A 20,188-nucleotide genomic window follows, 5' to 3' on the forward strand; every position below is an offset into this window, starting at 1 on the left:
TGGTCACATTCCTTCTGTTTTGACATCTGTAGATGCGATTGTCAGTCATCTCTTCCATCTTCTCATCATAGTGACCTTCCTCTAAAATGTGATTAATGATATTTTCCTCTCTCACTGAGATGTCACTGTAAGCCTGTTTGGTGACATGCTCAACACGTGAATGGTTGAGGCCTTACAAGTACCTAAAACAATGACAGACATTCTATTAAGCCTAAGACAGCCAAAATTCAGTTTGGTTATTCCAGATAGTAAGAACATAGTGATGAAAACCACCTGAGATACTACCGTTTTTTATGAACAATAATGTACTTTGTCCTCAAATCCATTTTGCATGTTCTCTTAGGGCAAAAAAGCATGACTGTGTTCATTACAGACTTTTCTTGTGTCCTAGCATTGTTTCTTGCTTTGACCTGTCATTTTCTGCTTCCGTCATACACAGTCTTTAAAGCAATGCCAGCAAAGCCTCTCCTCCCACATCCTTAAGATTCCTAAGCAGATTTTGTCCTAGGTGGAAACCTGTGCATGTGCTTTAACTTTAGAGGTCACCTTTATCCTAATTATCTGTTTCACAAAGACAAGTTCTTGCAGTCTCCTTAAGTGGAGGGAAACAACTATGCACGTGAGCTTCAGCAACGTAATGGAAGCCATAACAACATATATACACATAAATAAATGCTTTGTACTCAGATCTTTTGTTTCTGTTCTTATAATCATCCTTTCTCTTTTTCATTCTGAATTTCACTGCAGTCAGTTCAGCAGAACTGCTGAGGAAAGAAATCAAGATTCTTATCAGCCTTATTTCAGGACTTGATCTCTTGATGTCTACTGTTATTTCTCATATTTACTTCTGAACTATAAAGGGTGACTTGACTTGGGCTTCTACAGAACAGAAAAATACTTTATGGAGAAAATATTTTGATATTCTATACTGTTTTGTCTTACGATCACAGAATCTTAAAATAATTCAGGTTTCAAGATATCTCAGGAGATCACACTCCACTATCCTTTTCAAAGCAGAGTCAGTTATCAGGTTGCCCAAGACTACATCCAGTCTGGTCTTGGGAACCTCCAAGTTTACTTTAAGTAAGGTCAAAATTTCCTTTATGGTGAATCCAAGAGATCAGTAATCCCAGGGCAGAAATGGTATCTTATATACTGTTGCAGCTCTTCCCATTGCCTTTTCTGAAATGATCACATGATGAAAGTCCTTACTCCAATACTGAGAGCAGGAAGAAAATGCCTTTTCCAGTGGTATTAAGCAATTGCTTCTATTTCCAATGACTTATGAAAGAAGAGGCTGTAATTCCTTGCTTCATCCAAGACTGGATATTTTTCCAACTGTGCACTGTAACAAGAATGAAGAAGGAAACATTTGTCTGAGCTGTTTTTAATGACTGTTGTTAAGAGCTGCACAGAGGGTTGGAATGTTGGAAGGAACCAGCTGAGATGTTTAAGTGAGCAAAGGGCAAAGGAGGTGTACAAAGGTATGTGATAAACAGTATAAGATATGGGTAATTAGTGTTCAAACATTTAGTACGTGTCCTTTACAGAGTTCTGCAGTGAGATAAAGTGCTGGCAAGGCTTTGGGCAACACCTTGCTGCATAGATCCCCATGAATATAATTGTCTCTTCTGCAGGCAAAGGAATTAAGGATGCAGCTCAAGAGGCTGTGAAGCTGTGAATCAGTTGCCAAAACCAGGAATATAGCTACTTCTGACTCCCTGCCCTGAGTTCTCCTTTCTCCCAGCACTTCCACCCACAAAAGATTTTATGAAGATTAATCTTTCAGTGTTGCTCCTTCCCCTTTCTCCATTTTAATCTCATTGACAGAAGCTTTTTCTTCTTCCAGAGTGAAGTAGCCTCAGTATCTCAGCAACCTGAGAGTTTGAGGGCAGTTCTTTGCATTCACTCTTCACTTGTCAGTGTCTGACTTTCCTGGCCAGAAAAACAGCTCATCAGCATCTGTCTCCCCTCACTTCCCCTCATCTCTTCCTCCCCTTTTTTCCTTTCTAATTTTTTACACAAGCCAGGAAGCAGCTTATACAATTTGGATCAATTTCTTTTTCCCTTTTCTATAACAGAAGCAAGTCAACTACACCAAAGAATCACTGAAAGTGTGTACCATGCACCAATGAATTCCTCCAATATGGCCAGGTAAGTCTTTTCAGTACATAAATTCTTAGTGTTCTATGTCTAGCTTCTGGAGCATGAACTTATTAAATTGCCTCCATATTGTATAAAGCCATGTAAATGCAGATAAAAGTTTTGCTCATTGGGAAACTCAAAATCACAATGCAGAATTCATTTAAAAGATCATTTGAATTTTCCAAAGAACCATGTGCTCCCTGGAACATTGCCTGGATGTTAAATGGAGCTGTCAGCACATCTTTGTAATGTCGCAATTGCTGGCAAATTTGCTAAGTGAGTTGGCATGACATACCACTGTAAAAGTTTCTTTGTTTTGCAGGACTAACTAAACCAAGATATCCTAGGTAAACATAGCCAGCCTTTGAGAGGTATGCAACTCAATGCAAGAAAAATTAAACACATGTAGTGCTGCTAATCCTGCATTGTATTTTCTGTTGGATTGGTTATATTTCAGGTTTAGAGCCTAAGCTGAAGAGGTTTAAGGTGAAAATCTTTCAGCAAAACCATAGATAGATAGAAGCTAATTGTTCAAATAAAAGATGAACTGTATCGACAAAAATATTTCAAATCAATTCTTCTCACAAAGCTTTTAAAGTGAGAATTTTCAAAGCAGAAATTATAGGCAAAATATGACAGCAGGAAATTAATCAACTCCAAGAAGAAAGAATATATATTTATCCTAGAAAGGATTAAATCAAAAGAAAAAAATAGTGCTTGTCCACGCTCTACTGACTACCACAGAGAAGAGAGCTTAGACGCCTCCACTCCTAATGCTGGGTTATTATAGGGGCAAGAAAATACTGTATGTCTTCATGACAGAACAAGACACTGGGCTTTCATAAATGGAATCAAGTACAGACTCTCACTGGCTCTTGTAAACCAAGGCCACTTTGATCCTATGTAATATGTCTCAGAGAGGAAGAAGGACAGAGGAATTGCAGCATGAGACACCTCTGCAGTGGCCAGTGAGAAATAGTGGATCCAGAATTCCTCAGACTGTGGAGCCCTGCCCGCAGCCAGGTTTGGGATGCGGGGCAGCAGCAAGAAGTGAGAGGAGGAAGTTAGACTTTGTGACATGTGCACAGTCTGTTTATGAATGACATGACTAAGCAGCCCCAGTTGTGAAAGATGCTGTTATTAAGCCAGGAATAGACAGTATTAGCCAAAGAGCAGCCAGCATAATCAGTGCTCTGCCAGCAGCTGGAAGTTAATTACTGAGATTTTTCTAATTGTTGCAATGCCCTCTCCTGGTTTGCCCTTCTGTAAAATGATTATTGCTTATTGGGAATTGCCAAACCTGTGCTGTGACTCTGAGGAAATCTGTTTGCAGAAAACCTCCACCTCCTCAAGCCATATCACTTGTTTGCGTGCCATCACAGTACTTAGGGCTGCAATTCCATGAGGTAAGGATTGGAGCTGAGATCTCTGCAACATAAACACTCACTGTTGATGCATTTAATACAGGTGATGGTTAAATGTCCCTAAATCCTGTCCAATCTATGTAAATTCTCTCTCTGTAGATTCTTCCTGAAAGTTTCATTGTTTAATCCTAAAATGAGATGTCCTGTGGTATCTATTGCTGCTGATATCTCTCTGGAAGTGTGGTCCCTGCATTTCACTGATAATGAACGGATCCCTTTGCATTGTTTCCTAATCTACTGAAACATACGCAGTTTAGAGAGACTATTTTTCTAACTGTTTAATTGTCTGACTTTTTGGAAATGACTGATTCAGTCATACATCCATGTAAAAACATCCTGTGCACAAAGATATATACAGATACTTGTAATTCTACTGCAGATGCTGTTTCAGAGAAGTAGGTGTGTTTTCTTGGAGTTTTTCTCACAGCTGTAAATCTTTACCTCTGTCAGCTGCATGTTTCACAGTTATCTCAGCCTGGCTGGGAAGGGGCAGAGATAAAACAATAAAGAAATGTGAATGTGCTTTGGATTTGTTCCCGTATTTATTTTGAGCCCAATTTTGTACCTAACATCAGGCTGTAAAATCGCATTTAGATCTAGTGCAGGAGGTAACAGAGACCTCCATTAAGGTTCTATCAGAAACAGGTCAGGGATTCAAATACAAAGACGTCCCATGTTGCCTTGTACTTATTAGAAGTATTCACAGATCTCTAGCAGTCCAAGTGTTTTTAAGATTTTAATGATAATTTGAGCTTTCCCTTACAGCGAGACATGTATGTTAAGTATAGAAGTTCATATGTTAATTGTAAACAGCAATGTAATAGCTGACACGTGTTAATAATGAGCATTTCAGAAGAGTATATCAAGTATGTAGATATAATGAAGTGGGTAGAAAAATCAATCTGCCAAAGACAATAGACAAACACCCAAACTAAGCTGCCAGGCAGAATGAGGAGGGCAACAACTACACAAAAACTTTGCAGCTTGAATTCTATACGAGCCTGGGGCAGTGGGGTCATCCCCATTACAAATGGCAACGTCTGTACCTGTGCAGATCTGACAAGATGGATCCTCTGGTCTGTGATTCAGTTGTATAAATATATGTTCCACTTGAATTCATGGAAGCAGAAGGAACATAAGCTGGGGGGTCCAGGAGCCAGCGGAATCCATACGCTCGTCTACACATGCTATGACCTCTGTGTGACCATTCAGCACTCACTTCTTTCCTGGAGTCAAGTACAGTCATGCTTTAAAGAATGGAGAACTGAGATCCAATCCTCTTTTGTAATTCAGTTTCTCACCTCTTTCTTCCAAATCTGTTGAGCTTTCAAAAAGAGGAAGGATGCAGAATGGCTTCTTCCACCATACATGTGTGCACAGATGTAGACTATTACAGCACACCTGGTTTTAAAACCTGCCTTTTTCTCCTTAACTTTAGGCTTCTGCATTTGATGGTAACAAAGAATGCTTAGTGCTGGTGTCTGACTCATGGCTCAGTGCTCCATTAGGTCTTAAACAGGAATATAACTATTTTTGTATTTCTTTTGTCCAAAGGTATAGCAGAAAGTCATCAAGCATATATGAAAACAAATCTGAGACATCGAACGTGGAAGCATCTAACAATAAAAACAGGAATTCTAGTCCCAGTGCCAGACAAAAGAGAGGTAGGACTTCTGAGGCAGAGCTTTTTGATTCCAAAGGGTAGTAGTTTTGTTGTTGTTTTTTTTGCAAAACCATTTCTAGAGCTTATCAGAATAGGTAGAATGTGTGTTTTCTAAGTTTAACATCAAAAAACAATGCCACAAACCTGTGTGATTGCACTGTGGAACTTCTTGAATACCAAGGAGCATTGCCAGTTCTAATTCTGTTCAAGTTCTGACGCATTACAGTGCTCTTTATGTAACTTCTGCTTCTTAAGAATAGAATTTTGGAAGTATAGTACGCATATTTAACCCTCTATATCCTGGATAACTTAGTTTCTAACCATATTTAATGTTAAGGTTGCCTATGAATTTTGCTATCAAATGTCATTGCTTTGTGTCCCAGATTTCTTTTTACCTCCTCTATATATATGCTCCCTGATGGCTCATAGTAAATAAATGCACGTGTGGTCACAGAAAGTCCCTCCATTACTTAAGTGCATAAAGACAACAGATAAATGCTATACAGGCTAGGTTAAAATGAACACTAAAAGGAAACTCATTTGGTGGTAGCAGGAACAGAAAATATTTCATGAACAGTTTTTCTTTCAGGTACTATTTTAAACAAAGACTTTTCTAATAATAGAAGAAGAACAAAAATCATAAGGTCTTAAAAGATTAAAAACTCTTAGTATGGTCAAACATATTGAGTAGTTTTTGATTTAAAATTTGGTGATTCATTAACATTTTTTCATCATAATAAGTTTTCATTATTGGGAGGAAGTCATGGATTCTTTAAGAAAAAATGTAATTTATTAATTAAAAGCATGTTTATGTAATAATAGATATCATTTAAATGTGAAATATTTTAAAAAGAAAAAAAAAAAGAAAAAAAAACCTTGGAAAACAATATTTCATTTTAAATTTATAAACTCTATTTTTAAAAAAATGTCCAGGAAAACAGTTTGTGATTTTTAACTGGTCCAACTTGCATGTGAGTGTGGGAGGTGGGATCACAATTTGCTGGTTTTCCTTCTGTCTTCTGCTTTCCCATGACTAGTTCCACTGGGCTCTCACTGTAATTCCTCTGCTACTCACTGCTAGCTCAGCTGAGAGCCATCTCATGCTCTGGTATGTGGCTGCTCCCTCGGGGCTAAGCAGTGACTCATTCCTCTCTGTGGGATTCAGGGGTGTGCGCGCATCCTGCTCTGCTGTGCGCAGAACCAATGGAAAAGCTATCGAGTTTTGTCCCACTTTTATCTGCAGGTTTAATTTGTGTCCTTGTGAAGCCTTAGAGCCTCTAGCTGGGATTCTGCAGGGCTGAATTCAGTCCCTTTAAGGGTGCACAGTTAGGTCCTAATTTTGAAGGCGCGTAGGAATCACGCTGTGACTCTCTGGGGTTGTGCTCGCTTGCAGTGTAAGCACAGCACGGATTCTGGTGCTCTGCTAATATTGTCTCTTTTGTGCCACCTACTGACTGTATTACTGCCAACATCTTTGCAGTTAGCATGAAAGCAAATTATTTCCAAATACTGCTTTCTTTCTGTAGTACAGAGTGTGTGTGTGGGGGAGGCCGGGGGGGGGAGAGGGAGGGGGCAACTGTTGGCAAGGTATATCAGCTTTATCACTGTTATTAGCCTGTGATTATGTGTTGTCCACATATAACACAGGTTTTTTTTGTGTGGACCTGATTGGTAAATTCACTGACCTGAAGTTATATGGAAGCCAAGTCCTACAAGGACCACTGGAGTACAGCTAGTCCCACCAACCTGCTCACAGCAAGGTCAGCTGGAGCAAGTTGCTCTGGACTCTGTTCAGTTAGGTGCTGCATGTGTTCAAGGACAGAGACTCCACAGCTTCCCAGTGCACACAGTCTCAGTCTTTACTCTTCCCAGTGAAGAAGATTTTTTCATGTTTTTAAGTGGAATTTCCTGTATTTCAGTTGATGCCAATTGTCTCTCATTCTGTCGCTGGGCTCCACCAAGAAACATTTGGTTCCATCTTTACTCACTCTCATCAGGAATTTGTATATATTGATGAGACCCCTCTCAGCCTTTTCTGTACACTCTGAACTGTTCCATCTCTCTCTCTCTCTCTTCATAATTCAGCAACTGCAATCCCTTACTCATACCCATTGCTCCCCACTGGATTCACTCATATACACCGATGTCTCTCTAGTTCTGGAAGCCCAGCACAGGACATATGGGTCTCACCAGTGCTGAGTGGGGTGAAGCATCACCTCCTTGGACCTGCTGATAAGGCTTTTCCTCATGCAGCCCTGGATGCTCTTGGCCCTCATTGTCACAAGTGTGCATTGCTGGCTCATGATCAAGCTGTTGCACATCTAGATTTAGATCTTATTATGTCTGGAAATGGGATTCAGAATTATTTCTTATACCTGCAGAATGAAGGGAAAGGTTTGAAAGAACTCTGGTGCAGACAGCATGTCACTAGAGACCAGCCTGTAGTGATTGGCACATGCTGTGCAGCTGTGGGGACATGTGAAATACTAAAAGGTCCCTCCGTGAAGTGATACAATTCGATGGCTGAAGAACTAGCAGAATGAGCATAAAAAGCTACCCCCTGCACACATGCACTGCTGTGCTTTCCTTGTGATACCGTTGTTATTGAGTACTATGGATTTGCTTGCTCTTCACAAATGGGAAGGAAATATACTCCATATACAAGTTTCTGGTATCTTCATAAGCTAATCCAGTGTGATCCAAAATTCAGCCTGCAGGACAGGCCTTGTCCCAGGCCCACAGTATCTTTGCAGGCATTGCTTAGCAGTGTGAGCAGACACAGCAAGGAGTGAAGGCCAGAACTGTGGTCTGAAAGCCTGATGCATCCCAGTGCACCAGTGTGCAGCTCCACAGCTGACACTGTCCTTGGTAGTCTTTCCTTACCTGCCAGGCACAAGACTGGCATCAGGCCCCAGGATGGAAGAAGCTGACCATGCTGACATAACACTCTGTGCTGTTAAAACCTGTTCATTTCACACCTGCCTATGCATGCAGGCACCTTGGATCCTGGGTTATCTTGGCTGCAAATCAGGAAGTGATGGGATGCACTTTCCTTTGGAAGCTGAGCTTGTGTGTCTGATGTTTGTCAGTCTGTATTCACTGTCTCTCCATGTTTCCTTTGTATTCCTGGTCTTCATTTGTGCCCCTAACGATTATGACTTGACAGTGTATGAAATAAAAGGGAGAAGAAAGTTAGTGGTTAAATCCCAAGGCAGGGAACCAAGCACATGTTTTTTTTCCTGATCATTTGCCTTAATCCTTCTTTGTGTTACCTGTCCACCACACAAAGAAAAAGATATGAATAATTTGACATGAGTGCATGGGTCAGGGAATTGGATCCTGGTCCACCTCTTTCCTGCAGTGTGATTAACTGTGTATCTTTGAAATCCAGAGTCTTAGGACTTTGATCCATCCATGACTTATCTTTATAAATGCAATCATCAGGTGGCATGGTGGGCTTATCCACACAGGAGACTGACATGTCTGCTTTGATGGCATAGCCATACTTATATCCCAGCAAGTCCCAGGTGAAGTGCATTACTAGGTGCCAGCTTTGGCGGCTGTTAGAAAGACTTCAGCAGGTAAGGCTGAGAGCACACCAGCCACAGGGCTGATCATGGCAGCCTGCTGAGCTGGTGCTGGACAGCAGAAGCGTTACTGCTCACAATGCTTGCTGTCTGTGTGTATCCTGCACTGCAAAGCTCCTTCTCTTATTTCTCCCTACAGCCTTGCTATTCCAACCACAGTGATGTGTTTTCATAGCAAAAAGCACTAGATCCTTTTCAATGAGCTTGCTGCTAAACTGTATTTTCCTTTGATGAGAGCTACATCCCTTCACCTGTTTTTTTTATGTTGTTTTTTTTTGTTTGTCTTTGCTTGTTCGTTTGTTTTTCTCCATTGAAATTCAGTGAGCCAAACTCAGCTCAGCTGATTTAACCACTAACTTCATGTCACCTTTCTAATTGATTAGCTCTTGCTCAGGCTTGAACTGAATCAAAACCAATTCTTTATTTTTCGTTGTCATCCAGTGCTAACCTTTCCTTTCCCATAAGCTGAATGGCTGACCCTTCCTTCCTTATTTCTCTTCCCTCTCCCTCTCTCTCCTAGTTGATGCTTCCACCAGCCTTAACCTTGAGCGCACAGCGCTTGCTAGAAAGCGATTCACATTGCAAGGTCTTTCCAACCGCAGAGCTCCACCCAAAGGTAAAATCACCACATGCAGCATTTGGTCTCTGGCCATCTATCTCCTGCACAATGCTTTCTCCATCCCATAGTGTCATCCATCACTGTTTCCTAAAATGCTGCCACATCCCACAGAAATGCACCTGTCTGGTACACACACACAGCTTCTCAAATATCCTGTTACCAGAAATGGCTCCCATGACAATGTGGGCAAGGCAACCTTTGAGTTGAGTGGTTGGACCTTTTCATAGTGCATAGTGCAAATAACGTTTATTTTTCTCAGTGGCTACCAACCTGTCTTCTTTCAGCAGTTTACTGGCTTGAAGGGAAGAATATCATCTCTGTGTTGCAGTGCACTAAGCTTTCATGTCTCAAAATGTTCATTGGTTGAATCTCTTTGGTTTACCAAATGTTGCTTAGCCATGGCATAGTGGATAGACTGGGGAATTGGGATTCAGAAGATCTGGAGTTTATTGCCTTTTCATGATATTCATTTATATAGTTACATTATATGATGCTGTAAAATGGTGTGTTGTGAGTCTTTGCGCATAAGCATTTAGAAGACACTTAGTATCCATGAGTAGAGCATTGCATCTTCTTGTGATGGCTGTACTAAGAGATTTTAGAGGAAATAAAGAAACGTAAATAGAAATGAAACTGGATTTCTATATTCACAATTTCTACTTGAAAATGTAATGTAATTACTCTTTTAATTGTTATGATATTGCTTTTCTCTTGTTCTGATAAATGATTTTTCTTCTGTGAGACAAAGGTCTAGTGTGCAGTGATGGAGAAGGTGAGCAGCAAAGGAGGAAAAAGTGAGATGGAAGAATAAAAAGATTGAAAGAATAGAAATACAGAAGTATTGTGGTACAGTGTTATTAAGTGGATGAGAATAATCTGAAAACAAAAAAGTGGGTGGTTTTCTGGACCTGTGCCCTGGGGAAATCAATGACAAGATTCAGATGTAATGAATGCAGAATAATGCTGCAGTTTTGGTTTAGGTCTCTTTCTCCTTTTTATCTGAAGTTATCTTGTCATATGAGACGTCTTGTGTTTTGTTCAGTCATTCCATGTTCCAGAGAGCATGGTATACCTTAGAAGATTATATACCCCTAAGCTGTAGGCAGTTTTGGCTCAAAGACTTGTTGGATCTCGTTACTTGAGAATCCCAGTTCCACTGCACAATGTCCAATGTTTGCTGATTTCACTTTGTTGAGCTGTTCAGTTACTAATCTGGTCCTGGCCTAGAGACAGAAGATAGCCTGGTTGATTCATAGACTCTGGTCATTTCTGTAGGTAGTGATAATGCAAAACTATGTTACTGGCTGTTACAGCAGAGCTATGAGAAGGTAACTGTGTGTTATTTACTAGGCAGGGCTACAGGAAAAACGCAGGAACAAAAACTGTGTGTCTGAGCACTAAAATAGGCAAATTTAGAGAAGATGAGTGGGAAAGAGAATTTTAAGATTCCTGGAAAACAAATCCTCACAGTAATATAGTTTTGCAGAAGATATTTAAACCTGAAGTTTAAAATCACATAAAATTTATTTTCCTCCAGTGCTGTTTGACTCTTAACCATGAAAACAGTGAGAGAGAGGGAGAAAAGAAGGTACACTAAGAGAAATGAGGCATATGCAATAGAAAAATTTCTGAATCACAGTCACTGTCTGGGAGCATTTGGCTTAGGATTCAGCAAAGCATATAATCATGTTCTGTAAAGAACATTGTTTGACACAATTCTTCACCTATCCCAGGAAAATCTTCAATGATAACAGAATCATTTAATTTTTTACCTACGTATTTCTTTGATATTAAAAAAAAATCAAAACATGAAAATCACATGTCAAATAATTTTTGACAAATCTGTAAAGCTTCAACAGAATATTGAAAGCCTTTTCTAATGCCATTTTCAGCTGAACTTGTGTCCTGGTTAGTGAAGTGTTCAAATATCTTACTGAGACCAAGATGTAAAAGATATGAATAGCTTCATTCATGTCTCAGTGAAAATAGTCACTTGAGTAATGCAGCACATGGCGAACAGAAAAAACTAAATTGTTAATCCTGAAACTTTTGTAAGCATGCAACTTTTTCTCCCAAGTGGTGCTGCAAGTTGGTACATGCAAGAAGCATATTACTGTGCCTGTACATGCAACCTCCTAAGAGCTCCTTAATGACTTCAATGCATCTTGTAACATCATGTGCACTCTGAAGCTAGCAGTTAGTCCATTTACACCTTTGATCTGTTTATTAACTATTTTGAGTCAAAAACACTACTCGCATCCTACAGTAAAATCTTAGAAAGATGTGTCTTCATTCCTAAATGGAATTTGGGAAAAGGCATTATTTGGAGTATATAAACAAACAAACTCTGGTCCCTTTATTTTTCCAGGCTGATTTGCTCTAGTAAGGAAAGACCATTCACACTTTTAACTTCCAGAAATTATGAATCATTGAATCATAGAATCATCAAGGTTGGAAAAGACCTGCAAGATCTTCCAGTCCAACCGTCCACCCATCATCAGTAGTTCTCACTAAACCATGTCCCTCAGCACAACGTCTAAACATTCCTTGAACACTCCAGGGTCGGTGACTCCACCTGGGCAGTCCATTCCAGCACCTTACCACTCTTTTGGAAAAGCAGTATTTCCTATCATCCAGCCAGAATCTCCCCTGCTTGAGGCCTTCCCTCTTGTCCTATCACTAATTACATAACAGAAGAGGCTCACTACAACTTCCCTTCAGTTAGTTATATAGAGCAATAAGGTCTCCTCTGAGCCTCCTCTTCTCCAGACTGAAGAATTCCAGTTCCATCAGCTGCTCCTCATAGGGCCTGTGCTCCATAATGTGATCTCTAAACCATTTGTGTTTGTTTTTCAGTGTATTTCAGGTCAGTCATCACAGAACAAGCAGTTCAGTGTCTCTAAATAATCCCAGCCTCATCTGTAGACACACACACCATTCTAACTATCATGCTCATCTCTCTGTTTTTTGTACCAATACTTAGACTAGCTAAAATATTAGTTGGCATAAGTCTCCTTTCTGCAGTATTAAGATTTATGCAATTGGAATTGCTTCGAAAATATATTTCTGTAAATTATTTTCTATGCTTTTCACTTTGTAGAGAGTGTCCTTCCTGGCTGTTCTAGGGAGCAAGCTACCTTTTATTTACCCTTTCCCAGCTGCTGCTTTGCTTTGCACATCTTTTACCCTCAGTGCTTATTAACCTTATTAATCCTGCCCTGCATTGCATCTGTCTATTCTCCCAGATCCAGAATCTAAGGAAAGAGAAGTTGCCCGTCGCTTTTCCCTAGCCTCCTCCATCAGCACCACAGTTAATGCATCTGCTGTGACCAAAGGTACCGTCATGCTGCTTGCTTAGCTACCCTTCTCCCTTCCTGCTGACTAACAAATTTACTGCCAAATGCTGTTCTCAGAGTGATTTCATCAAGCTCAGCTTTTATAAATGCATGAGGTTTCAGCAGAAGAGTTAGAACAAGTATAACACCCGCAGGAATGCAGGCCAAGGTAGTTGAATGTGTATCAAGGTTTCTCAGCTTCAAAAACTGATACTAGTTTTCATGGAAGCCAAATTAATTCTTGGCTGTTATAGGGTTTGTTTTCCAGCTTCTCCCTGGATTTGGGTTAACTGAAATTGGACAGAATTTTCTCCCATTTCCTTAAAACTGCTTAGGGTTGTTGCTATCAACAAGAAAGTATCTCCTCTTTGAGCAGCAGTCAGATACGAAAGCTTGAAATTAAGACAAAAAGTGAGTAGCAATCAGTGCCAGTTTAAAACATATCAACCATAATTGCAGTTATCATTAGAAATAATGTTTGCAAGGAAAATTTCAGAAGTGCATAAGCAAGGTAGGTGCCCAGAATGCACTGACCTCCATGCAGTTGCTGTGGGGACTTAAGAAAATTTTATTTTTGAGCTCTTCTACTGAGAAAAAGCACGTTTACCAAATTTACTTCAAGTCATCGCACTAGTGCCTATATTTAATCTCAGGAGCAACCCATACATCTGGGCAAGCTGGTTGTGCTGAAAATCAGCAGGGTTTTAGACATTTATGCCTGCATGTTGGAACTGCTTTTGAAAACAGAACATATGGTCAAATTCTGGTTATGTTGGGGTTTAACACTGTCTGGAATGAAATGAAGGAATTGATTTGCAAGTTTCAGATTTTCAGGGTGTTTCACAAGCCAAAATAGAAGGAAAGATGGCTGAACTCATTTGTGTAAAAGTTTTCACTATTTAGTTGTCAGGAGGCAGGTGGCACAGTGCCTGATGTAGAGCATTCCAAATATTTGTGAAGGCTCTGAACCATATCCTTGACTGTAGAATGAAGCGACAGGTATCTGAAATGATCTGCTTTCAGTGTCATCATGGAGTGTATAATCAGAGGAAGGATGTAATATCACCTCTACATACAAATATTTATTTGCCAACTTCTTTAGGTGATAATACTTCAGCATTTCCACATGGAAATTACAGGCATGGCTCAGGAGAAGAAATTAATGAAGTTCAAACTTGTATGGTTCTGTCCACCATGAGACTGTTCGAATTTTCTTGGGATGCTGAAAAAACTACTTTTGTACTGATTTCAAAAGCTAGAAAACAAAATCAGCGCTCTCCAATTAAGTTTTTTATTTACAGCATCTGCTTTAAGTAAATATTTTAGGTGTTGAAGGAACCGGAGCCTGAGTTTTGTCTAAGCATTAGCCAAATGCAGGTCTAGATAGGGTACTTGGGTCGACTCACTCAAGCCTACTGCATACTGTTGTGTGCTGATCCTCATGGCAGTGGCTCAGCTCTGTCACATCACAAGTCCTCTGCATATGTAGTAAGGACAGAGGAGAGGCACTGCATGTGGAGCTGTGAAGAATGTCCTGTGGAACAGAAGTGCTGGCTCTTGTCAGCTCTTCCCTGCCATCCTCATGTGTAGGAGGCTGACTGTGAATCTGCCTGCATTAGTGCCATCTGCTGGACATGTGGGAGAGAAACCATCTCTGAATCTGTTTGGAAGCAGACACATTTATTATGTCTTTTGCAAAAATAGGTCTGTTTCCTATTCACATCGAAGAAGTATTTGTCTTCACCACTTAGAACTTAAGGGATAGTCATTTTTCTGGGTGATGTGGAAAGTATTACACAGGTTGTGGTTCCAGGTAATGGGAAAGCAAGTTTCTATTTTGACAGTGTTTACAGCCTTGTGACTCTGCACACAGGTCCCCTTGTTCCTGCAGTTAAAGTCAAGAGACATGAAATAAAGAGTGACCCAACTCCCCTGGGGTTTGAAGGTATGAGTATTTCCATCCTGCATGAAAACCTGTTCAGCAGTTTTTTTATATCATTCACTGAATTCACATCTCATCGCTGTCAGTGGATGACACTGGAGCCCATGCAGGCAATAGGGGTTTGGTGTCAGTTTATCTGTTGAACTGTGATAAATCAAATTTTTCATCTTTTTTCTTGTATCCTGCACTAATGCTATGTTCATCAACTTTCACCTAGGGTTGGACTTAAATTAAAACCCTGATTCTCTGCCTGTTTTGGTAAATAGACCATGATCTGGATCTAGATTTTCTGCCTGGTTTCTACCTCACCTCATGGACGCGAGGAGAGCTCAGGCAGCAGCAGGGAGCCAAGGCATTACTCTTCACCTTCACCTGCAGTCTGGCCACTTGCATTCCTCTTCCCTTGTTAGGATCTACACCTAATAAGAGAAGCAGGAGCCACATGCATGAAGGTCACAAAAGAGGCTAGGCTGCATTGATAACCATTTAAGGTGCAGTGTTTCATTTCAGTCAAGCAGAATTTCTACCTATTTTGTTGCAGCAGGTTCATCAATTACTGTTTTATAAGCAATACTAAAACGTTAAACTGGGAAGTGATTTCACAACCACTGAAAGATCACCAGCTTCCATTGCCAGTGTTTCCATTTACACAAGGATTTGCCAGAGTGCACTGCCATGTGAGGCAAAAGCAGTCAGGTACCCCTGTTGCAAAAGAGGGAGAAGAGAGACGTAAGCTGAGGAATCCTTATGATTGTGTTGCTCTGCACAAAACCCAGGCAAGTAGCCAGGTCAGCCATGGCAACATACCAAAACTATCTCCTATATTTATAGCTTTCTAATAGATATAACATCCTCATTATAGATATAGATATTTCTCATCTCAGCATACCATGGGGCTGCAGAGGCTGGAGGTATTTCAGGGTGTAACTTCAGAGCTGAATTGACCTTCCTTGGGTAAAGAACACTGTCATACTGCACAACATTCCTTGCCAAACTGAGTTGATTTAAGTGGGAGACAGTGAACATTGTTGTCCCTTCATCAGAAGAAATCACTGCTGTTGCTAGAACTCTGACAGAGTTAATGATGTGAAAGATATTATTTACTTGGATAAAAACTTCCCCCACAAAATCGCATTAATCAAGAGTGATATCATTCATTTCTCACTGAGAAGGACCCTCCCTGGTCTGTTTTTATTGCTGTGTGGATGGGTGTCAAAACCATACACCATCACCTACAGAATGATCTGAAAACCTGCAAGCAAAGTATGTTAAAAATGAGGAAGCTGTAGTGAAATAGAGCACTGCACTGTTCACCTAGCAGCTGCTTTCATTAACGTCAGTATTTGATTCATTTGGCTGCTCTCTGTCATTCTCAGGCATAACGGTTTTGCTGTGAGATACCGCTGTGTTTTCACTCATTTGTGCTCATTAAATGACTCTTCTCTTTATAACTGTTGGATCCCCATCCACCTGTTTGTATAAGAGACAACCAGTTGCAGCTGTGATATACAAACACACTTTGTACTGGTTGCCTGGTCATTATTTCACCTTTAAGACAAAAAACTGTACTTCCTGCCACAGATGCTTTTGAGAACACCATACTGGCCCAGACTAAATGTAGCACTGGTTCTACCACAAGACCCGTACCTAGATCTGCTTCACAGACAGGTAAACATCATTAAAACATTTATCATCATCTCAGCCTGAGAGTGTAATATCACTTTAGGACAATAATTATTCTCTTTACCTAAAAGGGATTTCTCTCTTATGATGAGTATAATTTCCCTTGAAAGCAGTGAAAGAATGAGCTTGGATCACTAGCAGTTATAGAAACGTCCCAGAATCAGGTTTCCTGTTGCTCAGGCATAGTTGACAATAATTATTTGAATTTATATCATAGTGCTCAGAATTTGATCTGTGTTATTTTATAGCTTGAATGAAGTACGCAAAGGTTATGTAGGCTATTCCTCAGTCTCTGAACTGTAATTAGCAATTTTTATGGAAAAGTGATGCAAGTACTTGTAAGGAATCCTTGCTGCTTATGTTTCTGCCTCAGATGCTTCCTTTGAATGACAATGTCAAAAGATCACTGAAACTTTATGTAAGTGAGAAGAGAGATGACTTTTTTATTTTGCTGTTTGTAGCCCAACCTGTGAGTTCAAACACAAATTGCTACAGCAGTTTAAAGCTAATTAGCTACAACACATTCTTGTACATTCATACAGTTTGTTGTATTTTGCTGATGTGATTCTACTGATTCAGGGTCCAGTTGTAAATGCTGCATGGTCTGTAACTGAAACTGTCTCTTTCATCAACCCAGGACATGAGTGCCACTTCAGGGGCTAGTTTACAGCTTGAAAAGCATCACCTGGATGACACCACCATACCTGTAGGGTTAAAACTGTGGATGCTGGTTGGGTGGAGAAGGTCACTGTCACTCTTATAACAGAATTGCAGTGGTCAGGGCAGCTGCAGTCCCTAGGAACATGAGGAAGGAGAAAGGGCTGTGGAGCTGCATGGCCACGTTGCACAGGCAATGCCTGTAGCAGAGAGGACGTGCACGGAGAGGAATTAAATTATTACATTTTTTTTTATATTCTTAGGTAAACAATAAATAATTTTATTTTTAAGTAAATGTCTCTTAAATGTAAATAATAAGCTACCACCAAAGGCCTGGTTGTCTTTGAACCTAGTTTTTATTCTGTCCCTTCCCTGCATTTCCAGTCTGCTCCAGAGCATAGTCTTGTAGGTTGCTCAGGTGGTGACATTACCTTGAGGTGTGTTGGAGATAAGAAGTCAACCAAAATTCAGTGGCTTTGGACATCAGTTTGTACATAAACACATAGAGATGAGCTAGAAGCTGAATGAACATAGCTTTCTGAAAATTGTATTGGCAAAGTCATGATTTGCTACAGCACTTGCTCTGCAGAAATATTCCTGGCCCTTATTTTTTGTACCTCATGAACTGAAGAGATTTAGAGACACTGAACAGACAAGGTATTGATGCACATACACATACACAGTCTGCCCTCCTGCAAATGAAAGCAAGCAGAAAGAGAATAATACTGCAAAAAGTGTATGGCAAAATCAGGGAATGAGCTGTAAAATGGTGTGAGCAATTCACTAAATGAAATAGCGGGAAGTGAACCTGCGACATTTATTTTTTACAAGACTGAGTCTGAAAGATGGTAGTGGCCAATAGCTAACTCTTTTTGTGTTCTCTTTTTCAAAGGTTGGCCCAGTAGGCAAATGCCATCTCTAGACACGTTTGAAGATTTCGAAGCCATTCCTTCCAGCATGGATGAACTCTCCAACTCTTCAGACATGGAGGAAGAAACCAATCCTAACAATGTAATTCCTTTTTCAAAATGCCCTTTCCCACTGCAGCTTTCTCCCTTTCTCCTCTCTAAAGATTGGGATTCATCCTGCAAAGATTTGGCTCATATCTGCCTTAAATCCATGGGAAGACAGGAAATGTGAGTTCGATCTGGAGCATTAGGGGATTATTTCAAGAATATTTATTGATCGGTATCAGGACCATTAACAGCCACCCTTACTTGTAAGATGTAGCTTTATCTTTATAGGTGTTAGAAAAGTGAGAGAAAACATTAAAAAACACTGAGCCTTTTAAAAGTACAGTTTCAGACTTTTTCTGGTAATATAAGTTGATGCGATGAACCCAGTTTCTATATCAAAATAATGTCTTGTTGATTAATTCTAAATCCTAAATGCTTATCACAGTTCTGAGTTTCAATAATGGTTATCCTGAGCATGATAAGCATAATAAAAGGAGACACAAATTACCTGGAGGAGAAATCTCTGTCATCTTGAAACGCATGATTCAGTATTTAACCAAACTCTCTCGCAGTGTTCTTTTCTCCATAATGACTGCATTTCTGATTTCATTCATTTTAGGGGACCAATCTTTTTCGAGTAGAAGGCAGTTTTGACAGCTGTTTCCCAGATTCTCTTACACTTGAGGATGGAGATCTAGTACAGTTTGTGCAGGAAGGAGAAAATGGGCAATGGTGAGTACAACAGGGAGATGTAATTTAGCAGGTAGAACATGTACAACCTCCTGGAAAAGACAGAAACATTCAGAAGAACATCAAAGCATCTTCAAAATCTATTTGAATGCACTCAAGCCATTGACCATAATGTGCAAGAAGCAGCGGGGAGCAGGAACATAGATGCAGCTTGGTTTAATTCTGCCAATTAGCTTTCCTCCTAAGTGTTTATGACGTCATGTTTGAGAGGACAGGAGTTTGCATGAAGGAAAACAGAAGGATTTTGACACCTAGCCCAGAAGGACGGCTGTCAAAGATAGCACCCTCCCATAGGATACATCAGTAAAATCTCTATGCCTTTCACCAAGCTACAGCAGTGAACCAGAGTGTGTATTTTAGACACAAAGATTTAGATGTAAGACTATACTCAGAGATTATTAATAAAGTAGAATTAATCTGGCCACCTTGAGCTTACATACTTTTTCTAAAATTCATATTTAAAAGTTATTATTCTCTCTGTTTGATAAGTAAGTGTTTGGAGCAGACCTGGCAGGGTGCCTAAATTCACTTTCCATGGGAAATTTGGAGGAAGAAGATCTGATCTCCTTGAAGTGATGTTGCAGTCAGACCCCCAACTCACAAGTGGCCTGCAACTAGGAAATAGCTGTCCACCATACCTTTCTAAGAAACACAGCTCTGGAAAGAGAATGTAGGAAAATGCACTGACTGTTCTCTGAATTCCAGGTTAGTGAAGAAATTGGTCTCGGAGAAAAGTGAGTGGGTTCCTTCCAGTATATTGCAGCCAGCAGAGGGGGACACTAACAACATAATTAAGAACAGTAATGCAGGTAAGAGAGTAGATGTTTAAAAACTGTGTTGTTGTTTTGGGGTGAGTTTTTTTGTTGTTGTTGTCTCAAAAATGATGTGATAATGGACTTTCTGTGTCAAGTGCTTGGTCTGAGGGCAGGCTCTGGTGACAACACTGAGCTGGCTTGAAATTTGGTGACTTAACACCGTTAGTGTCTGGATTTAGATCAGCATCAAGGCTGTTGTTCTGGTGTGGGTTTGAAAATGTTAGAATCTCACAAACCATTCATTCTTTTGTGGTATTTCACTGCTGCCTCCAAATGCTGGAGGAAAGGCTGCACTGGTGAGCTCACCCAAACCAGCACTAAAAGTCACTCCTTCTTCAGCCTTTGCTCTGATCTATAATAAACAAGTTGCACTGGAAAAGCTAAATATCAGCAGTTCTGCAGATCAAAGATTTAAAATTTTAGATAAACTATTGCCCATTCATAAACACAATTTACCAAAACTTGCTCTAGTTTTCTGCTAGTAAAGAAAAAAGCAAAATCTGGCACAGCCATTCCCTGGGGACCTTGGGGACCTGTGAGAGAGAGCTACTAGCATTTTACTACAAAGTACTGGTTTTCTTTTCGTTCTGGTTGTTCGGTTGGTTGGGGGTT

General features: G+C 40.1%; 1 protein-coding gene across 4 annotated transcripts in view; it reads left to right on the top strand.

Moving 5' to 3' along the window:
- Positions 1 to 20,188, top strand: part of MCF2L2 (MCF.2 cell line derived transforming sequence-like 2) — a 147,580-nt gene that overhangs the window by 123,382 nt on the left and 4,010 nt on the right. Inside the window, exons 25-33 of one of the 4 annotated variants that reach the window (XM_010716846.4) lie at positions 2,082 to 2,154; positions 5,124 to 5,233; positions 9,340 to 9,435; positions 12,684 to 12,773; positions 14,647 to 14,718; positions 16,297 to 16,383; positions 17,948 to 18,066; positions 18,631 to 18,743; positions 19,467 to 19,570. In XM_010716846.4, the coding sequence (XP_010715148.1) occupies positions 2,082 to 2,154; positions 5,124 to 5,233; positions 9,340 to 9,435; positions 12,684 to 12,773; positions 14,647 to 14,718; positions 16,297 to 16,383; positions 17,948 to 18,066; positions 18,631 to 18,743; positions 19,467 to 19,570 (864 nt within the window). The remainder of the gene's footprint in view (positions 1 to 2,081; positions 2,155 to 5,123; positions 5,234 to 9,339; positions 9,436 to 12,683; positions 12,774 to 14,646; positions 14,719 to 16,296; positions 16,384 to 17,947; positions 18,067 to 18,630; positions 18,744 to 19,466; positions 19,571 to 20,188) is intronic. The other 3 variants (XM_085232533.1, XM_085232534.1, XM_085232535.1) reach the window with 3 other exon arrangements.

This window comes from Meleagris gallopavo, chromosome 11, assembly GCF_905368555.1.
Source record: "Meleagris gallopavo chromosome 11, MGAL_WU_HG_1.1, whole genome shotgun sequence".
Lineage (NCBI taxonomy): Eukaryota > Metazoa > Chordata > Aves > Galliformes > Phasianidae > Meleagris > Meleagris gallopavo.